Source organism: Nymphalis io, chromosome Z (assembly GCF_905147045.1).
Source record: "Nymphalis io chromosome Z, ilAglIoxx1.1, whole genome shotgun sequence".
Taxonomy (NCBI): domain Eukaryota; kingdom Metazoa; phylum Arthropoda; class Insecta; order Lepidoptera; family Nymphalidae; genus Nymphalis; species Nymphalis io.
In genome coordinates this window covers 16950896-16976379 of record NC_065918.1, presented here as the reverse complement: position 1 = coordinate 16976379, position 25484 = coordinate 16950896, and the positions used below count along the sequence as shown (strand labels likewise).

The following is a 25484-nucleotide window of genomic DNA, read 5'->3' as shown; positions in this document are numbered from 1 at the left end:
GTAACAACAGCCGGCCACAAATAGATTTATCTCGATATAAGAACTTTTGTTTTTTTCAATATGGAATATTCTGATTACGGAATCTTTTGTATTAAATTCAATAAACAAAAGTATTTTTTTTTACTACAACACGAGTATTAAACATATGAATAAATCATATTTAATACACAACTAAATGACTATTTATTATTTACCTTATTAGTTATCAATCAACAGCCAATCGTTGTCCACTCCGCCTTCCGCATCTAGTTTGTGCCCGCCACCTTCTTAAGGTCGTCGGTCCACCTGGCTGGAGGGCGCCCTACGCTGCGCTTGCCGATTCGCGTACTCCACTCTAGGACTCGTCTGCTCCAACGGCCATCGGTCCTGCGACATACTATTATTAGTTATAAATTATTATTTTTTGTTAACTCATGATATTATATTTATTCCACGGTATTATTATTTTTTTTTCAAGTGAGATTATGTTTTAACGACTGTTATTGTTGTCGAACTTTACTTTTTAAGAATAATAATTATACGAATATGGTTTATCCCAATTTGCAACATCACGCGATGGTGGTTACTTACCGCCAGGTGTATTATCTCACAATTATTGTTCTATAGTATATTATATTACAACTTGCGAATTAAATACCCTAGTGCCGTTGTTCAATCTAAACGGAAATCAGTTAATATGTTTGTAATTTCAAATTTACATTGAATGTTTTGTATTTCGTGGAGCCTTAGTGTCAGATAAGTAAGAAACATCTTGAAAAAAAGTTTTTTTTTTACAGAAATGCATCACGTGTGTTAAGACTATTCTGTCCCTAGAACTATTGTATAGATCGAAAAGGCAGCGTGAATGAATGTCTCCTTTCATCCCGGCTCCGGCGCAAGTGCATTGAGCATCCCCCTCGCCCCTCAACCCACTCTCGGCCCGCACCCGCCCGCTACCCGCGCGAAGGCTTACCTGCGCGAGCGCCGATCCACTATATAGCCTCAGAAACCGCTACTGTCTTACCAACGATTAAGCGATCAGACCAGTAAAATTAAAATTAGTTTGATGCCTACTTACGTCACTTTACTTTAGATCGCTCTAATATTTTTCTTTTATTTTATTAACAATATTACTTTTTTTAAATACATTTTAATTTTTTGTGTAGTAAATATTTAAATAAACAAACTTAAGACTAAAATATCATATAAATAATTCAGTCCTAAATGTTTGTTAAATATTAAAAATATACTTTATTATATTTTATTTGATTTAATAAAAAAAATATTAATATTTTTTATCGATATTGATAGTGATGTCATTTCTACAGCTAAAACCGCCCCGCTTACGCTTATGCTGTTAATTATGGTTGAATAAATAACACACTACAAAAAGCCGAGATGGCCTAGTGGTAAGAACGCGTGAATCTTAACCGATGATCGTGGGTTCAAACCCGGGCAAGCACCACTGAATTTTCATGTGCTTAATTTGTGTTTATAATTCATCTCGTGCTTAACGGTGAAGGAAAACATCGTGAGGAAACCTGCATGTGCCTAATTTCATTGAAATTCTGCCACATGTGTATTCTACCAACCCGCATTGGAGCAGCGTGGTGGAATAAGCTCTAAACCTTAACTCCTCAAAAGGGAGAGGAGGCCTCAGCCCAGCAGTGGGACATTAACAGGCTGTTACTGTTACTGTACTGTTACTGTACAACACTTATGGCTTAGAAACATATTCAGTACATATAAACCCAAGTCAATATATATTTATGCAATATTTCAAATGATTGAGAAGCAAACGTTTACAAAACGATTCCATTAAAACTAATTACATTGATACGACTAGTTTTAATTGTATTAAAAACAATTGACGTTTTCGGCCGAGAGAAAATTGTAATTAAAACATGAATGATCTTATTTCGTCATTCAACTCATTAGATAAATAAAGTGTAATTTAATAAACAATTATTCGTTCAATAATCGAGAGGAAATATTTTGAAGTACGGTGTGTAGTGAAGCAGATTTCTGATAAGTACTATCGGCCGAGTCGAGCCGCGATGCATTCGGGAGGCTGCGCGCAGTATCCTATGTGCAAGCCGGCTGTTAGGAAGCACGCTCGAGCCCTATATAGACTGATTTTTCATTTGCGGTACATTTAAAGAGTTTTTCATACTTCCGTTTCTATTAAGTACAATATATTAGGCATATTATTTGAAATAAATGCTTGTTTCACAATCGGAAAATTTCTTAACTATAGGACCAGTTTTCTAAATTTTTGTTTTTGAGTGACTTTTTTTTGTCAATGAAGTGTTAATTATTTTTGTCGCAATATTTTAAGCAAATAATTTAACGTGTAGTTCAAATATTTAAAATATAATAATAATTTGCTAATATTTTATATAATTATCATATCAGATATTAATTTAGTGTTTATTGGTAAATATTTGGTTACAATGACAGACATTTTCTTTTTATTAGAGAAAATGACACTAAAAAGGTTTAGAGTCAATAAGTTCGGCCTACGTTAATATTATCAACGAAATGATTAATGAATGTGTGAATATTTTCAAATAAATGTATTTCATAATTTGTGCAATATTAAACACAATATTCACTTGTATCGTAATATCGTCTGTTGGTGTAGGTACCATATCTGTATTAAATAATCTGTGTGCGACCGAAGCAGTGCGTACGCGCCTCTGAGTTATACTCTTTATACGAGTTGCGCTTGCGAGCGAGGCTGACGTGCCCCGACAGCGTTTGTGTTCCGTGGGCTCCAATGTGTTTCCCAAACTGTGGCGTAGCTAGCATGTGCCGTTGAACAAGTGCCTGTGATAGAACGATGAACGTGGTCTTCGTGGTGTTGCTGCTGGCTGCGGCCGCCGGCGCCGAGATCCAGGAGAGAGGTAAGCCTCCCGTCTTACACCCGCCACGCTTTGCCTCTACCACCGCTACATGTTGGCACCGAGTCTCATGTTGTGTACAAGGTTTCGCCACGGCGTCTAAGATAGCTTTTGTGAATATTTTGGATTTAATCACTCTTAAATTTCTCTCCATAAATGAACGACGCGATTTGACGTTTAGCGCTTTGTCTTTATTATTGTTGATGATGTTTAATGTGACTTTATCTGTTCCAAGCAGTGATTTGAATTCCCATCACTTGACAAGACGTCGTGACACAATAATTGCATCTAAAAATTCGGAATACGGTGTCGAACTGTAACGGACAAAAACCCGTTCTTCTAGTTTGAGAATTTGGTACACGATTTTTGTGGAATTTCTTAAATAATAACTAAATATTTATCTTTTTATCACATTAGTTAACAAAAAATGAAAAATATTCTGACTCTAAACGCTTTGGCTTTAGAGTTCATTTTAAATGACACATATTACAAAGAGTTATTTTATTTTTCTCTATCTACCTTTTAAAAATAATACTCTTTAAGTTGTATGCAGATATCAAGAGTTTTTTCATATTACATGTTGGTTAAAGTATCAACCGACGTCCAGTCGAATGGAGTGTGAGCAAAAAAAATGTCGAAAATTCTTTATGTGCAATTGTTTGTAATGTCACGACATCACGGCTTCTTATTGTTTTCATTGTTTAGCGCGTAACAAACCAACTTACAAGATTACTTTCTATACATTTGTGATCCAAAGAAACTCAAAAACGACTGAGTTTGTTATAAAGTATTGTTGTTACCTACACTAAATAAAAAAAATATCGCTTATTGACATATTCTCATATATAAGTAAATATAGAGGATTTTGATGCAATAAGAAACAAGTCAAGGTAACCTCCAGACTCGGACTTAGAGATCCAAAGCATCTAGGCACTTTGACATTTGAGCCCCCCCCCCCTACCGCATAAATCCGGGAGTGGAAGCGTCAGGCACTTAATGACACATTTTATTGGGACAATTCAAATATATTTAGATGAAATAATGTTATTCTTTGATAATGTGTCGGACTAAGTAGGATAGCAAAATTCTTAATTTTGTCAACTTATGTTAAAGATTTCATAAACTAGAATCCGCACGAAGAATGTATTTTATATTTCATTTAACTACCATTATGTAATGTAACATCAATAATAACATTACACTTAGCCCGCAGCTACAAATGAAATATTTTTCACAAGCTTAACAAATTTAATTCACCTGTTAGTGCGAGTATGCGTGGGTCAAATAACGCAACAGATATTGCAAACACTTGGAAACGATACAATGTAGAAAATAAAATCTTTTTTATTATTTTCCAAATAGATAAAAGTAATATATGATATGTACCAATGTGGCTTGGTGAACGTGTCACAGATTTTCATCCGACCTAAGGTTTTCTTCGCCGTCCAGCACGAGATGAATTATAAACACAAATGAGCAAATGAAAATCCAGTGGAAGCAGTCGCGTTTGAATCGCACTAATCGAACTAATTAATTCCGACACTTATGATAATATCTTTAACTCACTTTAGCTATTTAGCAGTCCAGTTAAATCCTTCATAACGATGGATATGTAATATTCAAGTAATGAAAATCGAGAGAAAACAGAGAATTTAATCTCTAAAAATCGGTATTAACGTTTCGCGTATGACTTTAACAGGAAGAGCTTATGTATTTATAAAGTTTGCAACGAATATTCAATTTACGTTGGTTTTAAAACTCATTGCGTCTGTCAGGCGAAAAAATCACAAACGGGATCAGTTTAATATTTCAGCCTTTTCGTAACAAATAAACGAACATATTAGTTTTTCGGACGTATAAATTCAACAAATTCATTAATTGAAAATCGTATTAAACTGTAAATATTTTATCCCTTTTTCTCTCGTAGTGAACGGTATTTTTTTAATTAAATATATTGTATGTATTGGAGTAAGAAGTTATTTATTTATTTGATTTTTTTCTGAACTGTATATACTACTAATTAATCAGAAAGTTTTCTTCTCCTTTTCCCCCGTCATTATTATTGTCTGTTCAGTCAATACTGAGTTAACTTCCACCTTATTAAAAATTGTTCAGTGATAACGATCCTTATCACCTTAGTCGCAAAACAAATGCGATATTGTGGGTCCGGATACATTGCCAACAGAAATCGAAGCTGAAATGTTATAAATCCAATATATTATAATCCAATGATGATTAAAGGTAAATTAATTATGAAAATTAGAGAATATTTTTGATTCATATATCGTCTGCGACCGTCTCGCATTCCAAATAGATTTCGTACTTACATATTCCTTGTTCAGATTTAAGAGAATATTATTTAGTATCGCTGTGTTCCGATTTGAAGGGTTAGTGAGCCAGTATAACTACAGGAAAACATCTTATTTCCCAGGATTGGAGGTACAAAAACAACAAGAGATGCTTAATATTTCCTACAGTGTCAATGTCGTTGGGCGGTGGTGACAACTTACCATCAGGTGGCCGATTTTCCTGCGTGTGCTGCAATTTAAAATAAAATTAAAGCAAATATCGAGATACTCAAAACAAAAATACCTGTTGCGAGAACAGTTGACATTATCGGAAAATAGTATTACAGGTGGAGTTTTACTCTGAAAAGGAAAAACAAACAATAACAAGGGACTTTTTCCCTGAATTAAATTTTTAGTAACTTTATTTATGCATCACATTACACATTATCTAATAAAATACATCACGTACGTTAATTATATTTTAATAATCCAACAACAAATCATATAATACTTTCTGTTTGTCTGTTTTTTCAATTATTCGTTGTCACGAGTTTCTCGGACGTCACAGCAATTTTAAAAATATACAACATACTAGCTAATAGCCTAAATGTCCTTCCTGAATCTGTAGACTAAATATATTAGAAAATCATATCAATCGATTATAGTAGTTTACGCGTAAACCTTAACTCATTCAGTGAGATTTTTACTGTTACCTTAATTTTTTCAATGCCACTGTCACTATCTATAAATGCAAATAACCGCTTACCCATCAAGTATTCAGTCATTACGCTCATCCATCTTTACGAAAAAAATATATTTAAAAAGACGCTCGTATACTCTTTGAAGCGTGAACCATCGTTTATAGTTAACGTTTCATTTTCTGATTTTCTGCGTCATTTAAAATATCTAACAAGGAAGTCTTAAGGTTTTCTAGACTGTGTACTCCGGACCTATCATTATACCGCCTCAATGAATAGTGGGACGGAAGAGAAATCGAGAAAAACTTGTGTACCAAGTTTTATGACATTTTAACATCTTTCCTTACACATATCGTTAAGTAGAATGAAAATAATTACATCTACAGCGCTGAACCAACTTGTTTTCTGCGCATACGATATTAAAACGATTGCGACAAAAAAGAATCGTTTTAAAACTGGTTTCTTGTTAAAATGAATTACCAAGCCAAACATGTCAAAATAATAATAAAAAGTGTAGTGCTTACCCCACTTCCGGGATATCAATAAAACGGAAGCTAGTACGAGTGTGTATGTATGTGAAAAAAATTAAAAGACACCCTCGGGGCCCGCTGCACATCCCGGGTAGTTTGACAAGTGTTCAGAGTTTTTGTATGTTCAACTACCAGAATGGGAAGGAAGCGTCGCCCACGCACTTAATTAGTCGCCAATTGAATAGAGTTACCGATAGGCGAGACAATTCTGCAATAACTCTTTATAAAAGATATATATCTTAATCCACATCCGATTAAGATGTTTCATAATGTATTTTATATTTCGTTTAAACTTATACAACACATTTCTAAAATGCTATACAGCAATGCTTAGTCTACGTCGTTCGTTCGTACTCTTGCATAATAACAGTTACTTATTCGGATAACAGACGGATTTGACGATATTAAACACTAAAGCTTGTGGGAAATCTATTTAATGGAGAAAACCGGAGACAAATCCACTTCACTCGTTCAGAGATTAGTCCGCACGCCGCAAGGAATGTGCTCTGGTAATTTATTTCGCACAGGACTGATGTAAGGTTGATAGTGATATCTCAAGTCATAACCTGACTGCTTTCACTCACACACGCGCAGCCGATGCGCTGATAACACAACGATCACAAGCATGAAGGTATTTACAGGGAGTGACAAATCATGACTTTTAAGTGACTAAATTCGTAATACCATTTTGTAAATTTTGATATTAGGTTAAGACATTTTATAGGAGCTGGGCTCGTTTCTGTCGCGTGAATCTTGTGATGTTATGGGAATAACGTTATTTGACTGTCGACTATCGTATCACCACGCAAAATATCATTAAAATATATCAATTTGTTTCTGCATGTTGCGCTTACAGACTACCGGAACAAATATTATTAAAAAAAAACTTGTGGCATCCGTTTAAATTGGACATGCACAATGATTATATTAAATTATTGTAGCTCTAAACAATTTATTTTATAGAAATATACGAATTATAAAAATGTTTTAATTCTATCAAAGGCACCGAAAAAGAAATACTATTTTTTATTCACAAAATTGTTTTTTGTTTGTCTTTTTAATATTTGATTATTAGGTAAACGAATGTTATATGTTGCATTTAACAGTTTAGCTTTTTCGTTGACCATACTGTGTATACCATTTATTATACGACAAGAACAATAATTTAAATAATTTACATCAGAAACATTAAATCATTGTTAATGAAATTCATTAAAATTTTAGTTCAGAACTAATCAATCAAAAAATGTTTTTAAACTGCAAGTTTTATAAAGTTAATATATAGCGCTGTCCTTTAAACCGTCCATGACAAAAACTCCATAGCTGCACGTCTCGTCCGTTTTTTGTGTTTACTATTGGCACTTCACAATGACATGATCGGAGTAAACGAAATATGATTGTTTTAAAACGTTGTGAAGTCAAAATATCCCTTAATTTCTGATGAGATAAAGTCGTTTTCTGATCGATCTATTTCTTAAGTTGTTACTTTTCGATAGTGAATAATTCCCTTGATGATTTCACTAGTCAACAGTTATGTGGTCCTCGTAACACGCGTCTCGTTTATCGTCGATTGTTATTACAAATGTGCCAGGCGACGTGACGCTGCGCGGGCGCAAACCTATATTAAAATCATCTAGGTTTATATTACATTAATTAAAAACATTACCAATTTTAAATTATTACACAATTGCAGGACGTATTAAACCAGTTTTCGGAGTGATGTACTGACCGTGATAAGCTCCGGACAGATCTCACAATGTTAACATTTTTATATATATTATAATGTAAGATGTTCGGAGTTGTAAAGTTGCATTTTCACAAAAGGATGTAATGGGAAGCCCTACGAAAAATGTGAAAACATATAACATTTCGGTGATTGTTCCAGCTTTGAACAGGTTCTCAACATGTCGAGCTTTACGTTTAAAAGAGTCATTGTTTGTTCTTTACATTATTTCATATTAATGGATAATATTATTTTATATTTTTCTTTCTGTTTTGCAAGTCGCAGTAATGTAAACGGGTTATCAACCGAGTAAAAGGAATGGAGCGAGGAGCTCTTGAGGCTTCTCAGAATATGAATTCCTGCATTATCGAATTATCTTAAGTGTACGACTCTATCAGCCGACCGTTACATTACAATATTGTATTTATTATGTCCTTTTTATATAATGTTATTGATTTTCTATATTTAAAACGTGTAGATATCCTATACTTTCATATTTTATGAAAAATAATACCAAATCAACGTATTCGCGTCGTTCGTGAATACAAAGGTCCTGTTCAAAGAAAGAAAACAGTTGCTCTTTGAATCCTTTACTTTGTGAGACATAGTCAGCTTAACGTATACTCAAACATATATCCATAGGTATCCTTAATATTGGTTTGACTTATCGAGTATGTAGTTCGGACTTCATATGTATATCTGTTTTTGAATTATTTTTATATTATAACAATATAAAATAAATATACTTCTGTGACTTGTCTTTCTAAAATTAAGGATGATGATGTCCTCATAGTTTCAAGTGAGATTAGCCAACTACGCGGGACATATTATAGCGCACAAGTGTGTGCTCAAACACAGGTGCACTCTTTATTCCCTCAGTCTCGAAATCTGATGGTATTCTTCGATTGATAAAACCAATAACTATTTTCCTGCCCTACCTGGGGTTTGAGCCCAGAACCTCGGATTTTGCGGCTCTATATTTAGCCACTACACTGAAGTAGTCAAGTGACAAATCTATATGTATATATTATACTCATATCGTATTTTTCATAATGTCATATCACACTGTTGACTTCGAAATCTTGTCTTCATTGATACATATACAAATTAGCGAGATGCTAATATAAGATTACATTCTGATTTCTAATAAAGTTAAATATATTAAGGGCGTTAACCAATTTTTATTTTGAAGCGTTATTATGACATATAGGTGATGTAAACACATACAAAGGTAAATAACACTCTGTATATATGTGAATTGATCATATATTTTTTTATGTTTTTAAACATTGTGTGAAAAAATCACATCGAGGAAACATAAAATGAAAGAAGTTATTTTATCCGTCAAACGTAATACAGTAGCGTTGCGAATTAAGTTTCGAATCATTTTCCTTAACATTTATTTACTTTAAAGATGCTGAGTCCTTCAAATAAATCAATTGTTCTTATATCATTACGAGAAGTTGTTCTTAATGAAACGAAGCGCCTAGTTTATTTTAAATTAGCATAAATCAAGTTCTGAATATTTAATGATGTGGATTAATTTTGTCTATCAATTCGTATCGTGTGTCGGGGCGCAGTGTTCGATATTTCGTGTTGACAAAATATGGAATTCTATGCATTGTTTGACGTTCAATTCATTGACTTGTTGAAGGCAATTTAAAAAGCCATAGGAAGTACAATGTATGTATGTATGATAATTGTCTTAGATAGTATAAGTGTAAAATTAATTTGTTTGTATGTATGTATCTATATTATATTAAATATTTAACTAATTACAATTTAGTTGGTGGTAGGTCTTTGTGTAAGCCCATCTGGGTAGGTACCAACCAATCATCACATATTCTACCGCCAAACACCAATACTTTCTATGGTTGTGTTCTGGTTGAAAGGGTGAATGAGCCAGTGTAAATACAGGCACTAGGGTCATAACATCATAGTTTCCAAGGTTGGTGGCACATTGGCGGTGTAAGGAGTGCTTAATATTTCGTGCGGTATCCTTGTCTATGGGCGGTGGTGACCACTTACCATCAGGTGGTCTATTTGTCGTAGGGCTATCTATTTCTTAAAAAATACTTCGGTGCTTATAATTATACTGGCTCACTCTCAACAAGTCACTTTTTTATTTCCGCTGTTCACTCCTGATCTACAATAACATATGTATGTTAAATATATTACAATAATAACCTTAGTGATTGCATACGCGAATCTTTTCCTGTCGTAAACGTTGTGATTTATAATAAAATTAAATACCAGTAACAATCCAATCTAAAGTAGCAACCCAATTTTTTTATTTCATGTTCAAAATTTTTATCAAAATAAAAGCCCATTCGCTTATTGATTGTCAAAAAAAAATCCAGAATCATATCAAATCCAGCTCGAAACATTTTACGTTCTATTAGCGATTTTAATGAAATAGCGATTCTAACAAATGATTTGAATTAATTTTTGAAATATATATAAGGATATAGAGCAATATAATCTAGAGATTCCATTGGATCTAAATCGAAGTTTGTCGATTACAGCCTGGGTATACGCTACATAACTGGTCACGTGCTAAATATGTATTAGTAATATTCCTCTCGAGCGTGGCGGAAAGAAACATAGTGAGGAAACATTAAAGGTGTCGGATCGCATTGGAGCTGTATACTGGAGCATGTTCCAAGCTGTTGCCTAAACAAAAAAGGAAACCTTTGTCAACATTTTGACAAAATACTCAATACTATATTTCGCATAAAGCTCTACCACCAAGTAAAAGCTTGGTCTTATTTGTAATGGTTTGCGGTTCCCTGGTTATAATTAGTATTTCTCACACTGCCAACTACTAGGGTGACTGCGGTGACCATTTAGCACCAGGTGGTTCATTAGCTCTTTCTAAATTTTAAGACTGGGTGTTTCAGATACTGCTTACCGCAAGTTGTGAGCTCTATACTGAGACACTAGCAGTTCCATGACCTCATTGAATATTTTCCGGTTTTGCAATGCTGTCAATGACAGTGGATTTTATTTTGTTTACTTTTTTGTGCATTTTACAACTGGATAGGCAAATTTTAAATGTGGCCAGTCATTTTGATAGCAACGCGAAATTTGAGCTGCTGCGAAAGATTGCATGTTCTATTATATCTCACTTTGTTTTCATTATTGTTAAAAATAGTTTAATCTTAACAGCTTAGTGTATGTTTTCGGTAGAAATAATATTATAAATTTTATGTTCAGTTAATATATTTATAGGCGTTTTTAAAACTTGAAACCTACTTATTAATTTCAATTTCTGTAAATATTTATTTTCATACTAAAACTGAAAAGTACATTCTATGTGCTTATATTTGATATTATATTATATGTTGCTATAATATTTTAATAAGATAATTTCTGACTCAGACCTTCAGAACGCCATGAAACTGACAATATTGTATTACGAATGACGGCGCTCAATATACAGTGGAATAATGAGCAACGAATTCCTCTACGATTTGGACCTTATTTTACCTCGCTGCTCAACTGCGGGATGGTGGTACTGAGAACACATGTGGATTTAATCGGATACGTGCAGTTTATCTCACGAGGTTTTCACCGTCAATTCGAGATATAAACAAATATAAACACATGAACACTCAGTGGTGCCAAAACTTCTGCCCGGATCTGAGTCCGGTTAGATTATTTCTCACGTATTCTTTTCACTGAGCCATTTTGGCTACTTTCTATCCAAAAAAAGAAACTTATTTATGTTTCTAGCTAAAAAATAACATATATAAAACAGTTTATGTGTATAAACATATTCATATATTTAAATACATACATATTCTAGTATTAACACGACTTTAATTCACCTATTCCTGTCTCCATTAAAGGACTCTGCAAGTTAGTCTTCAGCACTCAAGTGGTAGCTCATACTCATGCTGATAACGTCACATACATCAATTAAGACTCTTATTTCATGACCTTAAGATAATAATTAATAATTAACAGTAACTTAATATAACTTGTCACGCATATCATTAGTTTTTTTTATATATTTTAGTGTGTTGGGCTTGAGTTAACTTTTGACAAGGTCTAGAAATTATTTAACTTTTTTGATTTCTTTTATAAAATTTAGACGACATTTATTTAATGCACAAAAGATATGTCTTAAATATAGCTTTAGCTGCCTCGTTGGTGTAGTGGCTTGCTTATACGGTGAGTTAAATAAAAAAAATTTTGAGCCTTACCAAAAAACTGTCAAGATGGCCCATCTCATGCTCGCCGGTGAAAGACAAGATCGAGGGGAAACCTGCATGTATCGGAAGAAAGTAACATGGTAGAATAAGCATTCTTCTTGATAGGATAGTCCAGCTGTGGGAGGTTAGCAGTGATACAAAAAGAAACAATCGACTAAATTATTTCAAATAAATCGTTTTAAAAATATCTACTGAAACCGTGCCGTAGATATGTATAGTTTTATATATTAAAATGTTACTTTGTCGTAAACGCCGACAAACTAGTAAGATATTAAATTCCACGGAGCTCAGTACGTAGATTCAGTTTACCGATCCCATGGTCACAACAATTAAATTATTACCATTGTAAACGCGTACACTACGCGTAACGTAAATACTTAATAGTACCGACCTCGCTTTTAAAACTAACGCAATCATTTATTATATAAATATTCACATAAGAGTATTTCTCATTAGGCTTTTAATCATTTAATCTGTGTAACGATGCCACTTCATTCGTTGTTAATACCGGTGGAGCAGTTCTCATTGGTTATCAAGCATCAAATATATTCATTTAAAGTATCATTATATATATACTGTAAAAATTTAATAACCGTATTAGTAAAATGGCGTAATTACGGTTCTGCCGTTTTAAAGCGTCCTTAACATTGTAACATATAATATTTTAGATATTTCAGTCAACGGTGCATTCTCTTTATTATTAACCTTGGCTTTGTTTATTTTCTTCAACCTCGTATTGCTCGCGCAAAGCTTCGCTTGTTAATTTTTTTTATTTATACATAGTTGTAAAATATAATATTATATATAAAACGTTCATGTATGTAAAATACAAAGCCTCGTTATGTATATGATAAAAATAATTTCGACTATATTGCCAGCCTTTTTAAAGCGAGTCATGGCTTATGTCGTGGATCAATATATTGTTTTATGGCGTCGAGTATTTAAAAATCGAACTTATATTTCCATTATCAAAGGAACAATCTTATTGCTCAATGCTCTTATTTTACAAAAAGGTTCTTCTCTAAGAGCATTTGACACTTTGATTTGAGCGTGCGAGGTTTGATAACATCGCGTTCACAGATATTATAATTGTAATTCTACTTTAAATCATGGCTCTGGGTTTTTATCACTCGTTTCATACAAAAATTTACACGAGGTGCCAGCTACGTTACATAGATACGTACGAAATAATTGGCATTGGAGCATACATACGAATATAATTCTCATAATAATACTCGTACAAATTATAAATAAGTATATTTATTTGAAAATTAAAAATGTTTTTAATGTACGATTAACATGGAATGAATATCAGAATAGATATTTCATGTAGACTGATGCGCGACTCGTAGAATCCAATGTGCAGTGTGTCGAATGTAGAGAGTCGAATCTCGAGTGTCGAGCCTCGTGTGTCATGACACAGTTTCCACACCTCGCATCAGAGCGTGCTTAATCTAATTGTTGATTCATTACTCTAGATAACTTTTCGTCGAGGGAACTGTTTCATGTAATAATAGTTTAATGCTGGTAAACACTTTAAGTCATATTTACATTATATACAGCGTTAATTGAAATAATCGATACCACGATCAGTATATATAACCAGTGTAGTGCTCCAGAGTGTTAAATGGTTATGTGGTCTAATTGTCCGTTTATTGAAAATAGGCTACGAGTATTTAACAACACGCTTCGACCGTAAAGTACAATAAACATAGTGTTGAGTAACTATAAACGTCAAGCAACCTACCAAACTATAGGATAGTCCCCCTCATGTATGTCAAACAGACTATAATTAAGGTCCAACACGCGTGAAACTGCGGGACACAGCTATTAACACAAAAAATGACACTAATTTTTATAAAGAATAAGAACCTTTTTATCTAATTAAATGGTTTAGACGAAGAGGGTAATGAATATTTTTTTTATATTTCAATTTTTTTTTATAATTTAGTAGGCAAATTATTCCACTCCACATGATGATAAGTGTAAGTAGAGTAAAACGCGATGACGGCCAGTAGTCGGGAAGAATGTTTTGCACTAGCCGCCCCCGCCTTTCCGACCCGCAAGATGCCTCTTCACGCGTCGTTTGAAGGAACGCGTCGGTTATAAGACGAGATTAACACGCGTATAGAAATACGTGCTAGTAAAGAATTCCATTTTTTGATGGTTTGTAACACCTTAGAAAAGAGAAAAGAGTTGCCAAATTTCTTCGTGCGCGATGTTGTTCTCACAGTTAGGCGGTGACATCGAGAGACAGCACGCGTCGACTTGTGAAGGAGAGGTTAAGCAGGAATTAGAGAGAATAATTTATCAGAGCACTCGCCGTGATACAGTCGATAGAAAGCGCTCAGCGCCACTACCTCTCGTCTCAATTGTAAAGGTTCGAGGGTGCTTGTGACCTTTACGTCGCCAATAATGCGAAACGCACGTCGCTGCAACCGCACCTGCGAATTGTACAACAGGAGCAGTTGTTGTGGCGTGAAAAAACGTTGTTCAGAACCCCGAGATTCCGTGAGACTGTTTTGATAACTGCCTTGATATAATCCCTTGGATTGAGGTCGCACCGAACGTCAATCCCTAATATTTGCTTTGTATCACCATCGTAGTGCCACAAAGGGAAGAAAGAGGGGAGAATGGTGACTTTTTCGCTGTGAAAGCGCATACCTGTGTTTCTTGGCATTGAACTCAATTCTAATTTATTAGTACTGCTAATCGATTCTTACTCTTGAGATGGACTTTAAAATTAATATATTTCCTATTGTATTTATGTGTTATTAGTTGACAACAACAATGCTATTATTAAAAATGCTTGAACCATCCATAAACTATAAAATGACTAAAGTAATTCTTAAACAAAAACAAACGTTTTTAAAACACGATTTATAACTTTGAGACAGTTTATATTTATTCATAATTATGTACTAACATATAAACAGAAATAGTTTGTGAAATAATAGAGCAAACATAAATAATCTCATGCTTAGTCATAGAAATACATATATTGTGTCTTATTTTTTTGTCGATAAATAAACGGATGTGAACAATCATTTCAGGACACTTTTTTAAATTTAAAGTAAAATCGAGTTTAAAAATGATTTACGAAATATACAAAAATGCATGATATAGTAACAGCCTGTGAATGTCCCACTGCTGGGCTAAGGCCTCCTCTACTTTTTTGTGGAGAATGATTTCGAGCTTATTCTACAACGCTGCTCCAATGCAGTTTAGTGGAATACACATGTGGCAGAATTTCAATGAAATTAGACACATGCAGGTTTTCTCACGGTGTTTCCTTCACCGTCAAGCACGATATGAATTAAATAAAAATTAAATATCATATGTTTTCAATAACATAATATTCTATTTATTAATATAGGTAATATATTTTCGCTGATTATTATAAATATTAATTATATTTATTGTATTAAATGTAAATAAAATGTTTGTTATACTATTTTATTAGCAGTGGAGCGTTGTACACATCATGAGTAATTCATTAAAAAATGTCTTGATTAAAGCCATTCGCGTTCATTTTAAAATGTATAAGCTCATGTCAATGTATTTTAACGCACACACACGCACCGATACAATGCAAAGCGTTATGTGAACACTGGACTAGATCGACCAGATGTATTACTTTAGCAAGGATAGTCCCTTCGTGACGATTTTCCTGAATAAAATGATAAATTTAAACAAAATGCGACTTACCTTCATTGTTCTTATACCTTTATTTATTGGCACGCGATTCTGGGACAATTGACTAATTAATAACTCGCAAAGCTAAGTCTAAGGTTATTGCCATACTGTGCCTTCTTTTAAGTCAGATCGGCTTATTATTTGTAACCAGCGTAAATATGAACTAAATCAATCGCTGATACGGGATTGCAAACAGGCTGACTTCGGCGCCAGGCGCTTGTATTGGTATATATTTATTTTCCTTTAGTTACTTTTCAATTATTTAATGTAAAATCTACAAACAATCGCGCTCCTTTTATAGCTAAAAACTCTTAACTCTTAAAAAGCTATATTGTGCTTTAATGATTCTTTCATTGTGAATAAAGTCTTTTGTCATCACCAAATTTTCCATTATAAATAATAAAAATAAATATGTAAGCGAAACATTAATTATTGTACCAGTTATATTACGAAATCATGAATATATACAAAAGGACGTCGACTCGCGCTCAGCCTTCGCTAATCTGTTCGAACACCCTCTAATTGTTTTAACAGAAGTTTGTGATGACACAACACAAAGGATGACCCCGTGTGACAAGCATTTATTTATTGAAAACGTTCCATATAATACGTAAAAAAAATTCAAAAATGAACAATCACATGTCGAAAACCAATTACAGCTGTATTGTAACAACAATGTGATATCATTACACCAATAGATCTTAATAAATTAGTTGAGTCAGCGCGCGCGCACCTAAGGAATTGGGCCGAGGATAGCCGAAGGTGGCCGAAGATTAACGAGTGTTCCCGAAGGCGGCCACGGAGGGGAGGTCGGCAGTCCGTGACGCCTCTCGCCAGCGGAGTGTGACGTCTCCTGCCCATGATGCCTCATGACTCCATGAAATAGATCCCATAATTCTCCACAATCATCGATATGGCAAAAAGAACAATACACGAACATATGTTTTCTTTCGATTCGGCCTTCGTAGTTATAATGGCGGATTAGGTGCAAATTAACCCATTGATTGAACTTAATGTGTTCCTAATTGGACTCATGCTTTACAAATTTAAACATGCAACGACAAAATCATACCGTTATATCGCAATCGATGATACAATCTCGCATTATACAAATAATTAAAAATAAAAACAAGTAAGTATGTTTAAACAACAATGGTTTGATATTTAATCGGTAGATGTCCGTGGATCCACGCTAACTTTTAAACGATAAAAATTTAATTGGATACACAGCTTACAAGTTGGTCTTTGGAAGTGATTGTTAATGAAACCGAATCGAAGTTAACTCAGCTTCGCGTGTTGACGCGAACGAGGCTAATTAAGGTAGAAACGAAAAGTAAGGCCGTGAGCACTCTCTTAGCATTACCGCTGTCACCTGAGTACAGAGTGGTGGCACTCTGTAACCAGCATCCGCGCTATATACAATAACCAATTGCAATTGACAGGCGATAATTTACAAACTTTAATATAAGTTCGATCATATCAATGCGATTTTATCTTTACCATGTTTTTTTTAACCTCAAACCTAATTATTATATTTGTTCGTCTTATTGTGCCAAAAACAAATTCTAAATAGATGGATAAGACGAATTTCAAATTAATTGGGTATAGCACCTCCGTGAACAAAAATTATAAACAAAAAAAAAGTTCTAGAGCAAATTTCAATTTAGGAAAAGTTAGTTGGGCTGCGACTTGATTGTTTGACTTTTTCTTAACTGCTATAACTGTTAGTTTGATAATAAATTATTGAATTTTGTTTTTTTATACAAAGTTTTGCATTCCTTTTTAATAACACACGACATTAAAAATAAATATTTACTTGACCAGACTTGTCTCTGTTCTTGAAAGCGCCAAAATTGTAGAAACTTTAAAATTTTAATAACAGGAAAATTTTGTAATTACATGGAACTACATGTATTTAAAAACATTATTTAATAGTAACTGCTATCGAAACTGCGGACTGCGGATGACACAACTTTGCGGTTAAGCTATTTATACAAGTTTAAATATAGTCTAAAATCTTGAACAATTATTAGTCGATATAGGAAATTATTTAAAATGGAATAAATATTATTTAAATATGTCACAATTTGATAATAAGTAATATATTTTTTTACATACCCAGGTACGTCTACTGAAGGTATAACATATTATGTAATATAGCTATTTTGTTACTATACTACAAATAATTAAAATCAGAATAAACAAATTACAAAGAACATAGAACTTTAGAAAATATTCATTTCAAATTTGTACTTTGTTTAATGGCACTGAGCACATGTAGGTAATACAGACATCTGCTTCTCCTAGAGTGTTTGCAATTTTTTGCGACCTCCCGGCGAGTCTGATCATATAAATGTTCAAATGGTCTAGTGGTTTAAGCGCTCATTTTCTTCCAACTTACAAGGTTCACGGGCTTACACCCCTATTTTTTAATGACACTGCAAAAGATACCTTTATAATCTCAAGGCCTTGATTAATTTTTAATTATTGAAAGGACTAATTTATATTTTTATTATTTATTGACACTATACATATATAGTTAGGTTTCCACAGTAATTCTAACTACGTATTATGCAATTACTGTTTAAAATATCCTTCTCTTCTAATGATCTTTATGGTATTTTAAGCAAATCATGTAAAATATTATATGTTTTCTTAAACACAGCGTTAATTAAGTAGCTGTGGTTGTAAAACGGAAATCATCGTCGAAAGATTGCGAATTCAAATTCTGGCGAGCGAGACAGCTGTGTTTGCTGATATTTATTTTGTTTTTTTTTTTTAAAGCAAGCATAGAACCTGGATCTGTCAGTTTCAATCCTACCACATTTCCTCAAGAAGAAGGCAAGGCTATCTATCTAGGAGACAATTTGCCATTATGAAAACAAACAGGAGTCGTAATCTGCATTAAGTATTGAGCAGTTAACTCTCATTGATAATATCGCTGCAATACGATATGTTCAGCCATTGTTGTTGCGAAATAAAGCGAAAAGTATTCTATTAAACTTCCAAAAGTACTCAATACGTATAAAATTAGGTGAAAAACGATTCACAAATACATTTGGAGCCTATTCGGCACTCGCACTCGGTCGTATTGTGTTTTGTCACGCTTGCCTGCCTCCCTACGAGATGGCCTCTGGGTTCAACTATTTTTAAATACACGTACGTTAATTCGCACACATATTACATACGAATTGATAATGGTATTTCGTTATTCGAGTTGTGTGTGCAGGTACACGATAGAGTTCTCGATCAGATTATGCAACTTATGCCGATCTCACATTGCCTGTGTAATTATCTGATTAATATTTTAAATTATAAGAAACTTGTATGATAATATGTTAGTTAAATAGCTTGTAATATGCTCAGTGGTTAATTTGTTCGGAACACTAAGAGTTTTATACTAAATTCTAAGACATAGTCGTACAATTACGGTTCAAAGCCAGTCAGTCGATAATAAGGCGTTACAATTAATTGAGATAATAAAATAAGGATTTAAAATATATCGATGTATTGTTGCGTGAAAAAACCCGCTGCGCTGTCTTCTATGTATGTACGTTGAGATCCATGTTCTTTTATTTATCTCACAATAGTAATATTCTTACCAGTGTTGGTTATAAATACCGCCGTGTGATTTAGTATCAGATGGCGAACGTCTAGGTCGTTTTTTTTTCTAACATTAATATATAAGAATATAAGCTTACATGAAATTCAATGAGCCGATTGTTATGAATATTTACTTCGATATAATTTTGGAAATAAACTTCTAAAGTAGAAATGCACTTAAATATGCCGAGATGGCCCAGTGGTAAGAACGCATGAATCTTAACAGATGCTCGTGGGTCAAACCCGGGCAAGCACCACTGAATTTTCATGTGCTTAATTTGTAATTGTAATTCATCGCGTGCTTTACTGTGAAGGAAAACATCTTGAGTAATTTCACTGAAAAATGTGTCTAATTTCACTGAAATTCTGCCACATGTGTATTCCACCAACCCGCATTGGAGCAGTGTTGTGGAATAAGCTCCAAACCTCCTCCTTAAAAAAAAAGAGAGACGAAGCCTTAGCCCAGCAATGGAACATTCACAGGCTGTTACGAATACGAAATACAAATAATTATTCTCAATTCATTCTTGTAAATCAATGTTGAGCTCACTTAACAGGTTTTTGATAAGACTATTTAAATGACCTTATAAAGTACATTAATATTATTATACTAAAAATCTAAAAAAAAAACATTTAAAATTATCATATATTACTATTTACCGTCTGGAAGAAATCGCCTATTGTATCATTTTACTCTGTATTCCTTGTAATTTACATCTCGTGCTTACAATAAATACCATAATTAGCTAAACAATAAATGCAATACATTTTCTATCATATAATAATATATAAAAAAATATCAAATCATAGGACGCGATTCATAAACCGTGTATGCACAATACGTAGTTACCGAGCTGATGAAATGGAGGCGAAATAAAAAACATTCCTACAATAAAACACCCAAGCAATTGTAGTTGTTAATTTTAATTCGACGCTTCGTAAACACTGCTTTGCGGTACACGAGTCGACACGATAGACACAAATCGCTACGTGACGATACGAATGACAATATTATACTTGAATAAAAAAACCACTAAAATACCGTCACGGTTGTGAATGGCTGTAATTTCATTTATAAACAATGATTACACGTTTTAAAACTAAAACGTCTTCTTGTTCGCTTGGTAATTTATCGTTGACTTGATTATGTGTAGTTATTAAAATTTAATGATACCGTTATTATTTTAGCCCCTTGTATGAATGACTGAATGAATTAATTCAATGTCAAGAGTACCATTCCATGTATCGTTTGAGTGAAACGATATTGATACAAGTGATTACGTCGTGTCGTTACACATATTTTAAATTAAGAATACATTATATTTATAATACGATCAAGTGATAAAGGGTCACGCCGCCACAGTCGTTCCAATCTTAATTACAATTAAAGACACAGCGTCACGATTAAATTTAATAAACATCACTCAGTTGTCGAGGTGGCCGTCACGAGTGCGGACTCCAATTGCCAGTGACTCAAAGCACTGATCAGCATTCGTTTGGCCCTCGGTCAAGTCCCTTGTCACTGCTTATTGCAATCATCGTTATTGGTAGGTAAACATGTGTTCATTGAAGATCGTTTAGCGCGATCCTTGCAGCTGCCTTCTGCGTCATTGATTTTAGTCTTAGATTGTTTCCGGTTTTCATAAACAACATTTCACATCTACTTATTTGATTTTAGTACAATGATATTACATACATAAAAATTTTACGGAAATAGCAGCAACGTATTTACATTTCTTAAAGAAAAAAACAATGTAAAAGTAAAAAGTAACAGCGTGTAAATATCCAACTAATGGATTTCCTTTTGAGAAGATTTGGAGCTAATTCCACAAACTTAATCTAAGCCGGTGGCACATGCATTTGAGACGTTTTTTCTGTCATCGCCCAGCACAAGACAAACAAAAAGTAATAAAGAAAAATTCGGTTTTGTTTGCTAAGGTTTGAAAATGCAATTTTCTGTTAAGATTTATGTTTTCTAACCATTGTGCTATTGCGCCTCTTACTGGGTCAGCTTGACTCTTCGAAAAAAGTTGGATCAAAAATTAACTATTGTCTCATAACCGCTCATATTTGCGACTATAAGTAAAATATCATTAATTCGATGTGTGCTTTTAAATTCGATTAGTTTAAAACAACACATTCAGATTAGCTCCGTTTGAAAACAAGAACGCGCCTTTATTTGGCTGTGCCGTATTCATTTCAATTTTTTGGGATATTATCTTCCACCAAATAATAATAAAATTCATCGAGGTCTCCTTACAATGAATTAATATATTACATCTTAACTGTTAATACTTAGATAAAACAAACTTATTCATTATTTTGATTACTTAGCACAAACACTACTTGTTTTATGTTATAGCAAAGATAATAAATAACTATTAGGCATGACTTCCAAGAACAACAGGAAGTTATATAAATATATTACAAAAAGATACAATCAGATATATTTATAATCTTCGTCGAGAAATGACTTTGCGTTTAGAAACATGACAATGGCATTCAGAAAATAACATCGTTGCCTACTTAATATTGAGTAAATAAAAAAACTAAATCTTTACTTATGAACTCTACAGTTTATTATTACGAATTAAATTATATTTTAAATTACATAAGAAGGATATTTCGAAGCAATAGATATTAAACCCATTTCAAAGTAAAAAAGTAATGATTCTATGAAAAAGCAAAAACGTTTCGATAAAAAAATTAAAAAATTGAAAATTACATAAAGATATATAATTTCATTACAAAGCAATGATTCATTAAGCAGGGCATGATGGCCGTGTTTCTTATTGAACCTTATAAAAACTACACAAACAAAACTGAACTATTGGATTTAAGGAGCTAATTAATATTAAAATATTTTTTTATATATGTTTTCGTTTTAATAATGATATACTGCAAAATAAACAATTCCTAAGTGCACTTCCGTGATCAATCTGAATATAATATTAAATTAAACTACATTACACTAATGATATATAAACTTCGTGACCTATTCACTGGGGGGGGGGTCTACATCAAAATTCCTTATTTATATATATTAAGAACATTGACAGCGGTTTGGTCGGCCAGCAGCTGCATAGGGTCAATTGGTGCTGACCCTAAGATTAAAACCCGACTAATTCGAAACACTGGAACGTCCTTTTCATCTCTCGAGTAAGACAACCTTTCGAAACCGGTCGTTATATCCCAGCTTCGTCTTGGCATTTCTCGTTGGCATTTTCTAGGCATAGCCGGCCGATTAAAAGACTTCATGGTGTTTTACGAAATGAAGAATGTTCGTGACATTATAACTTATCGTGTTGCAGCTTTAGGGTACGCCCAGAAACACAGATGTGTTATTAAGTGGAAGAGCTCGCAACACATGCGGGTGGCCACGTGTGTTTTTCTCTTCTAATGCATTCCCGCTCCCCTGAGAAAAAGATTTTTTCTTAATGCAATTTCCGTTTTTAAAGATTAAGTTTGATACTTGAAGCCGTTGAAGTTTTATATTAATAACTTATGGTCCGGAAATGTTATTTGAAATGCAAAAATGTTTTGTTCTAACACTTATGAATAAATATCTCAACAATTTTTTCTCACTAGACTCAACATTACGAATGGAATATGAATATCGTTATGATTTTTTTATATAATTAAATAGCTTGCTTATATAAAATAAATAAAATGAGTTGCAGAAACGAGTTCCTAAAATATGGTAATGATATGTTTGTCTATTTCGTAGTATCGGGAACAGGTTGTGACGGAATGTGTAACGGTTTAGTTCGATGCCCGTTCGAGGCTCGCTCGATAACATCTGTATTAAGCCTCTATGAGCCGTACACAAACATATAATATCATGTTTTAAGGATTTTATGCAACAACTTCAATATTTAATTCATAAAAATATTCCTGTTATTTATATTACAAGAGTTACTTAATTTTACATAAAAGACCAGCAGTTTCACACGCTTTGTTATTATATACATAATTTAGTTTGTCAATTATGGTCGTGATGCTGCGCTCAATACGGTTGTAGCGTAAAGCAATATTACCTTTTGAAAGCGTAGTTTTAGTTTTTGAGATTAGCGTTAGCGTTAGCATAAGCTGATGATGATTTATGGCAAATATATTCACTCATACTGAAACCGGTTCTTCGATGACATTCTCCTGAATCTATTTCGTTGATATGTTGTTGTCTATACCAAACAGTGGAAACTAACTTTTAGATGATATAAAATAACTTATTACAAGATACTCAATGTACTGTATAATTAATAATAAAACCATTACTCATTAATCGATTCATTCGTTACTATATTAGACATATAGCCGAATCACATTAATAAGGAAAACGTAAATAAAATAATTAAAAATAAACAGAAACTACAAACTATACTGCAACCGGACAGCGTATTAAGTGACAAATATATGTTCTCGAATGTACAAATAAGATGTTTACGTGATCGGCGGAGAGAGAACCAGCTCATTAGCGTCCTATGCCTAAAACACGTTCTCAAGTCAACTAACAAGCTCCTATATTCTGTTTGATGTGAAATCGTACTAACTTCAAAATTGATTAAACTTTAAATGTTAAATACATTAATTTGATGAATGCTTTTGTTGTTAAATAATTTATGTTATGCAATGTTAAATAATAATTACGTTGTATTTAGCTAATGGTCATAATTAATTCCTACCGTCGCGCACAATCTATTAAAGTTTATTTACATTAATAACATTGTTTATTTATAAAGAGCGGCTAACTCGTGTTCGATACAAAATTTGATTAAGAAAAAATATACCAGGGCAATTGTTTTCCCGCGTAAACGCGCACATGTGCGACACGCTTGCGCCCGCGCCCGGTTCCCATTGCGCTTGCGTGGGAACCGACGCGCCATCTTGCGCCGCCGGCCATTTTCAGAAGAGCGTTTTGTTTTTGTCCAGTAAAAGTATATTAATATTGACAACGCGCCTTTTATTACAGTGTCCCTGCCAGCATTTCTATAAATGTATATTGGAATGTTTTAGCAAAACATAGAACTGTCGGTTGTGCAGCGCTTGTAGCTTTGACGATTTAACGTGAGTCGAATTTTAGTTGCGAGCATATTTTATGTGCCCTTTCTTGTTTCTGTAACAAATTCAGTCCTTGTAAGCTAAAAATAATTAACTGGCTTCTTAAATACAGATTTATATAAAATAACCATTTTGTTTAATTATATTTTTTTTAAACATTCTGTTACATTTGTATTTATGTACATTATCTAATTGATTATATTAAATAAACCTATTTACATGATATTCCCATGAATTTAAGAAGAGCTTTGGCCTGAGCGATTTATTAATATGTCTATTAACTTTCAAATAAGATGAGTTAGCAGCTGCGCTAACAAATATACATATCTGGTTAAGCGAGGCTTTAATTATGTGAACGAAAATTCCATATCTCATCGCGACGTTGCGCAATGGACTGAGAAAAAATTTGAAAAGACCAAAATGTTATATACTAGCTGTAGACAACGGCTTCATTCTTATCGTCCAACGATTCGACATACTGTAAAATTTATATTCGTTTCTTAAATTGGATGACGAATTTTGTTGATGTTATATTTTTAATGTTCAACCAATAAGTAAGCACATTGATTTTGTCTCCTGACCTGGGCTGACTGCAATCAATAATCAAATAATTTTCTCAGGGATCCATGTTTTAAACAAGCAAAATTTGAATGGCAATCGAAACATGTCTTCTAATTTAATGTCTAGTACACAAAAATTACCTTACTTCGTCTTTTCGGTTATTAGATTATCACGGACATCCGTCTTAGACAATAGTATACCGCTTCCGAGCGGACTGTCGCTTTCATA

General features: G+C 33.4%; 1 protein-coding gene across 1 annotated transcript in view; it reads left to right on the top strand.

Moving 5' to 3' along the window:
* Nucleotides 1-2712: 2712 nt before the first annotated feature.
* Nucleotides 2713-25484, top strand: part of LOC126780465 (epidermal growth factor receptor) — a 107484-nt gene continuing 84712 nt past the window's right edge. Inside the window, exon 1 of the mRNA XM_050504967.1 lies at nt 2713-2885. Coding sequence (XP_050360924.1) covers nt 2822-2885 — 64 coding nt within the window. The 5' untranslated portion in view covers nt 2713-2821. The remainder of the gene's footprint in view (nt 2886-25484) is intronic.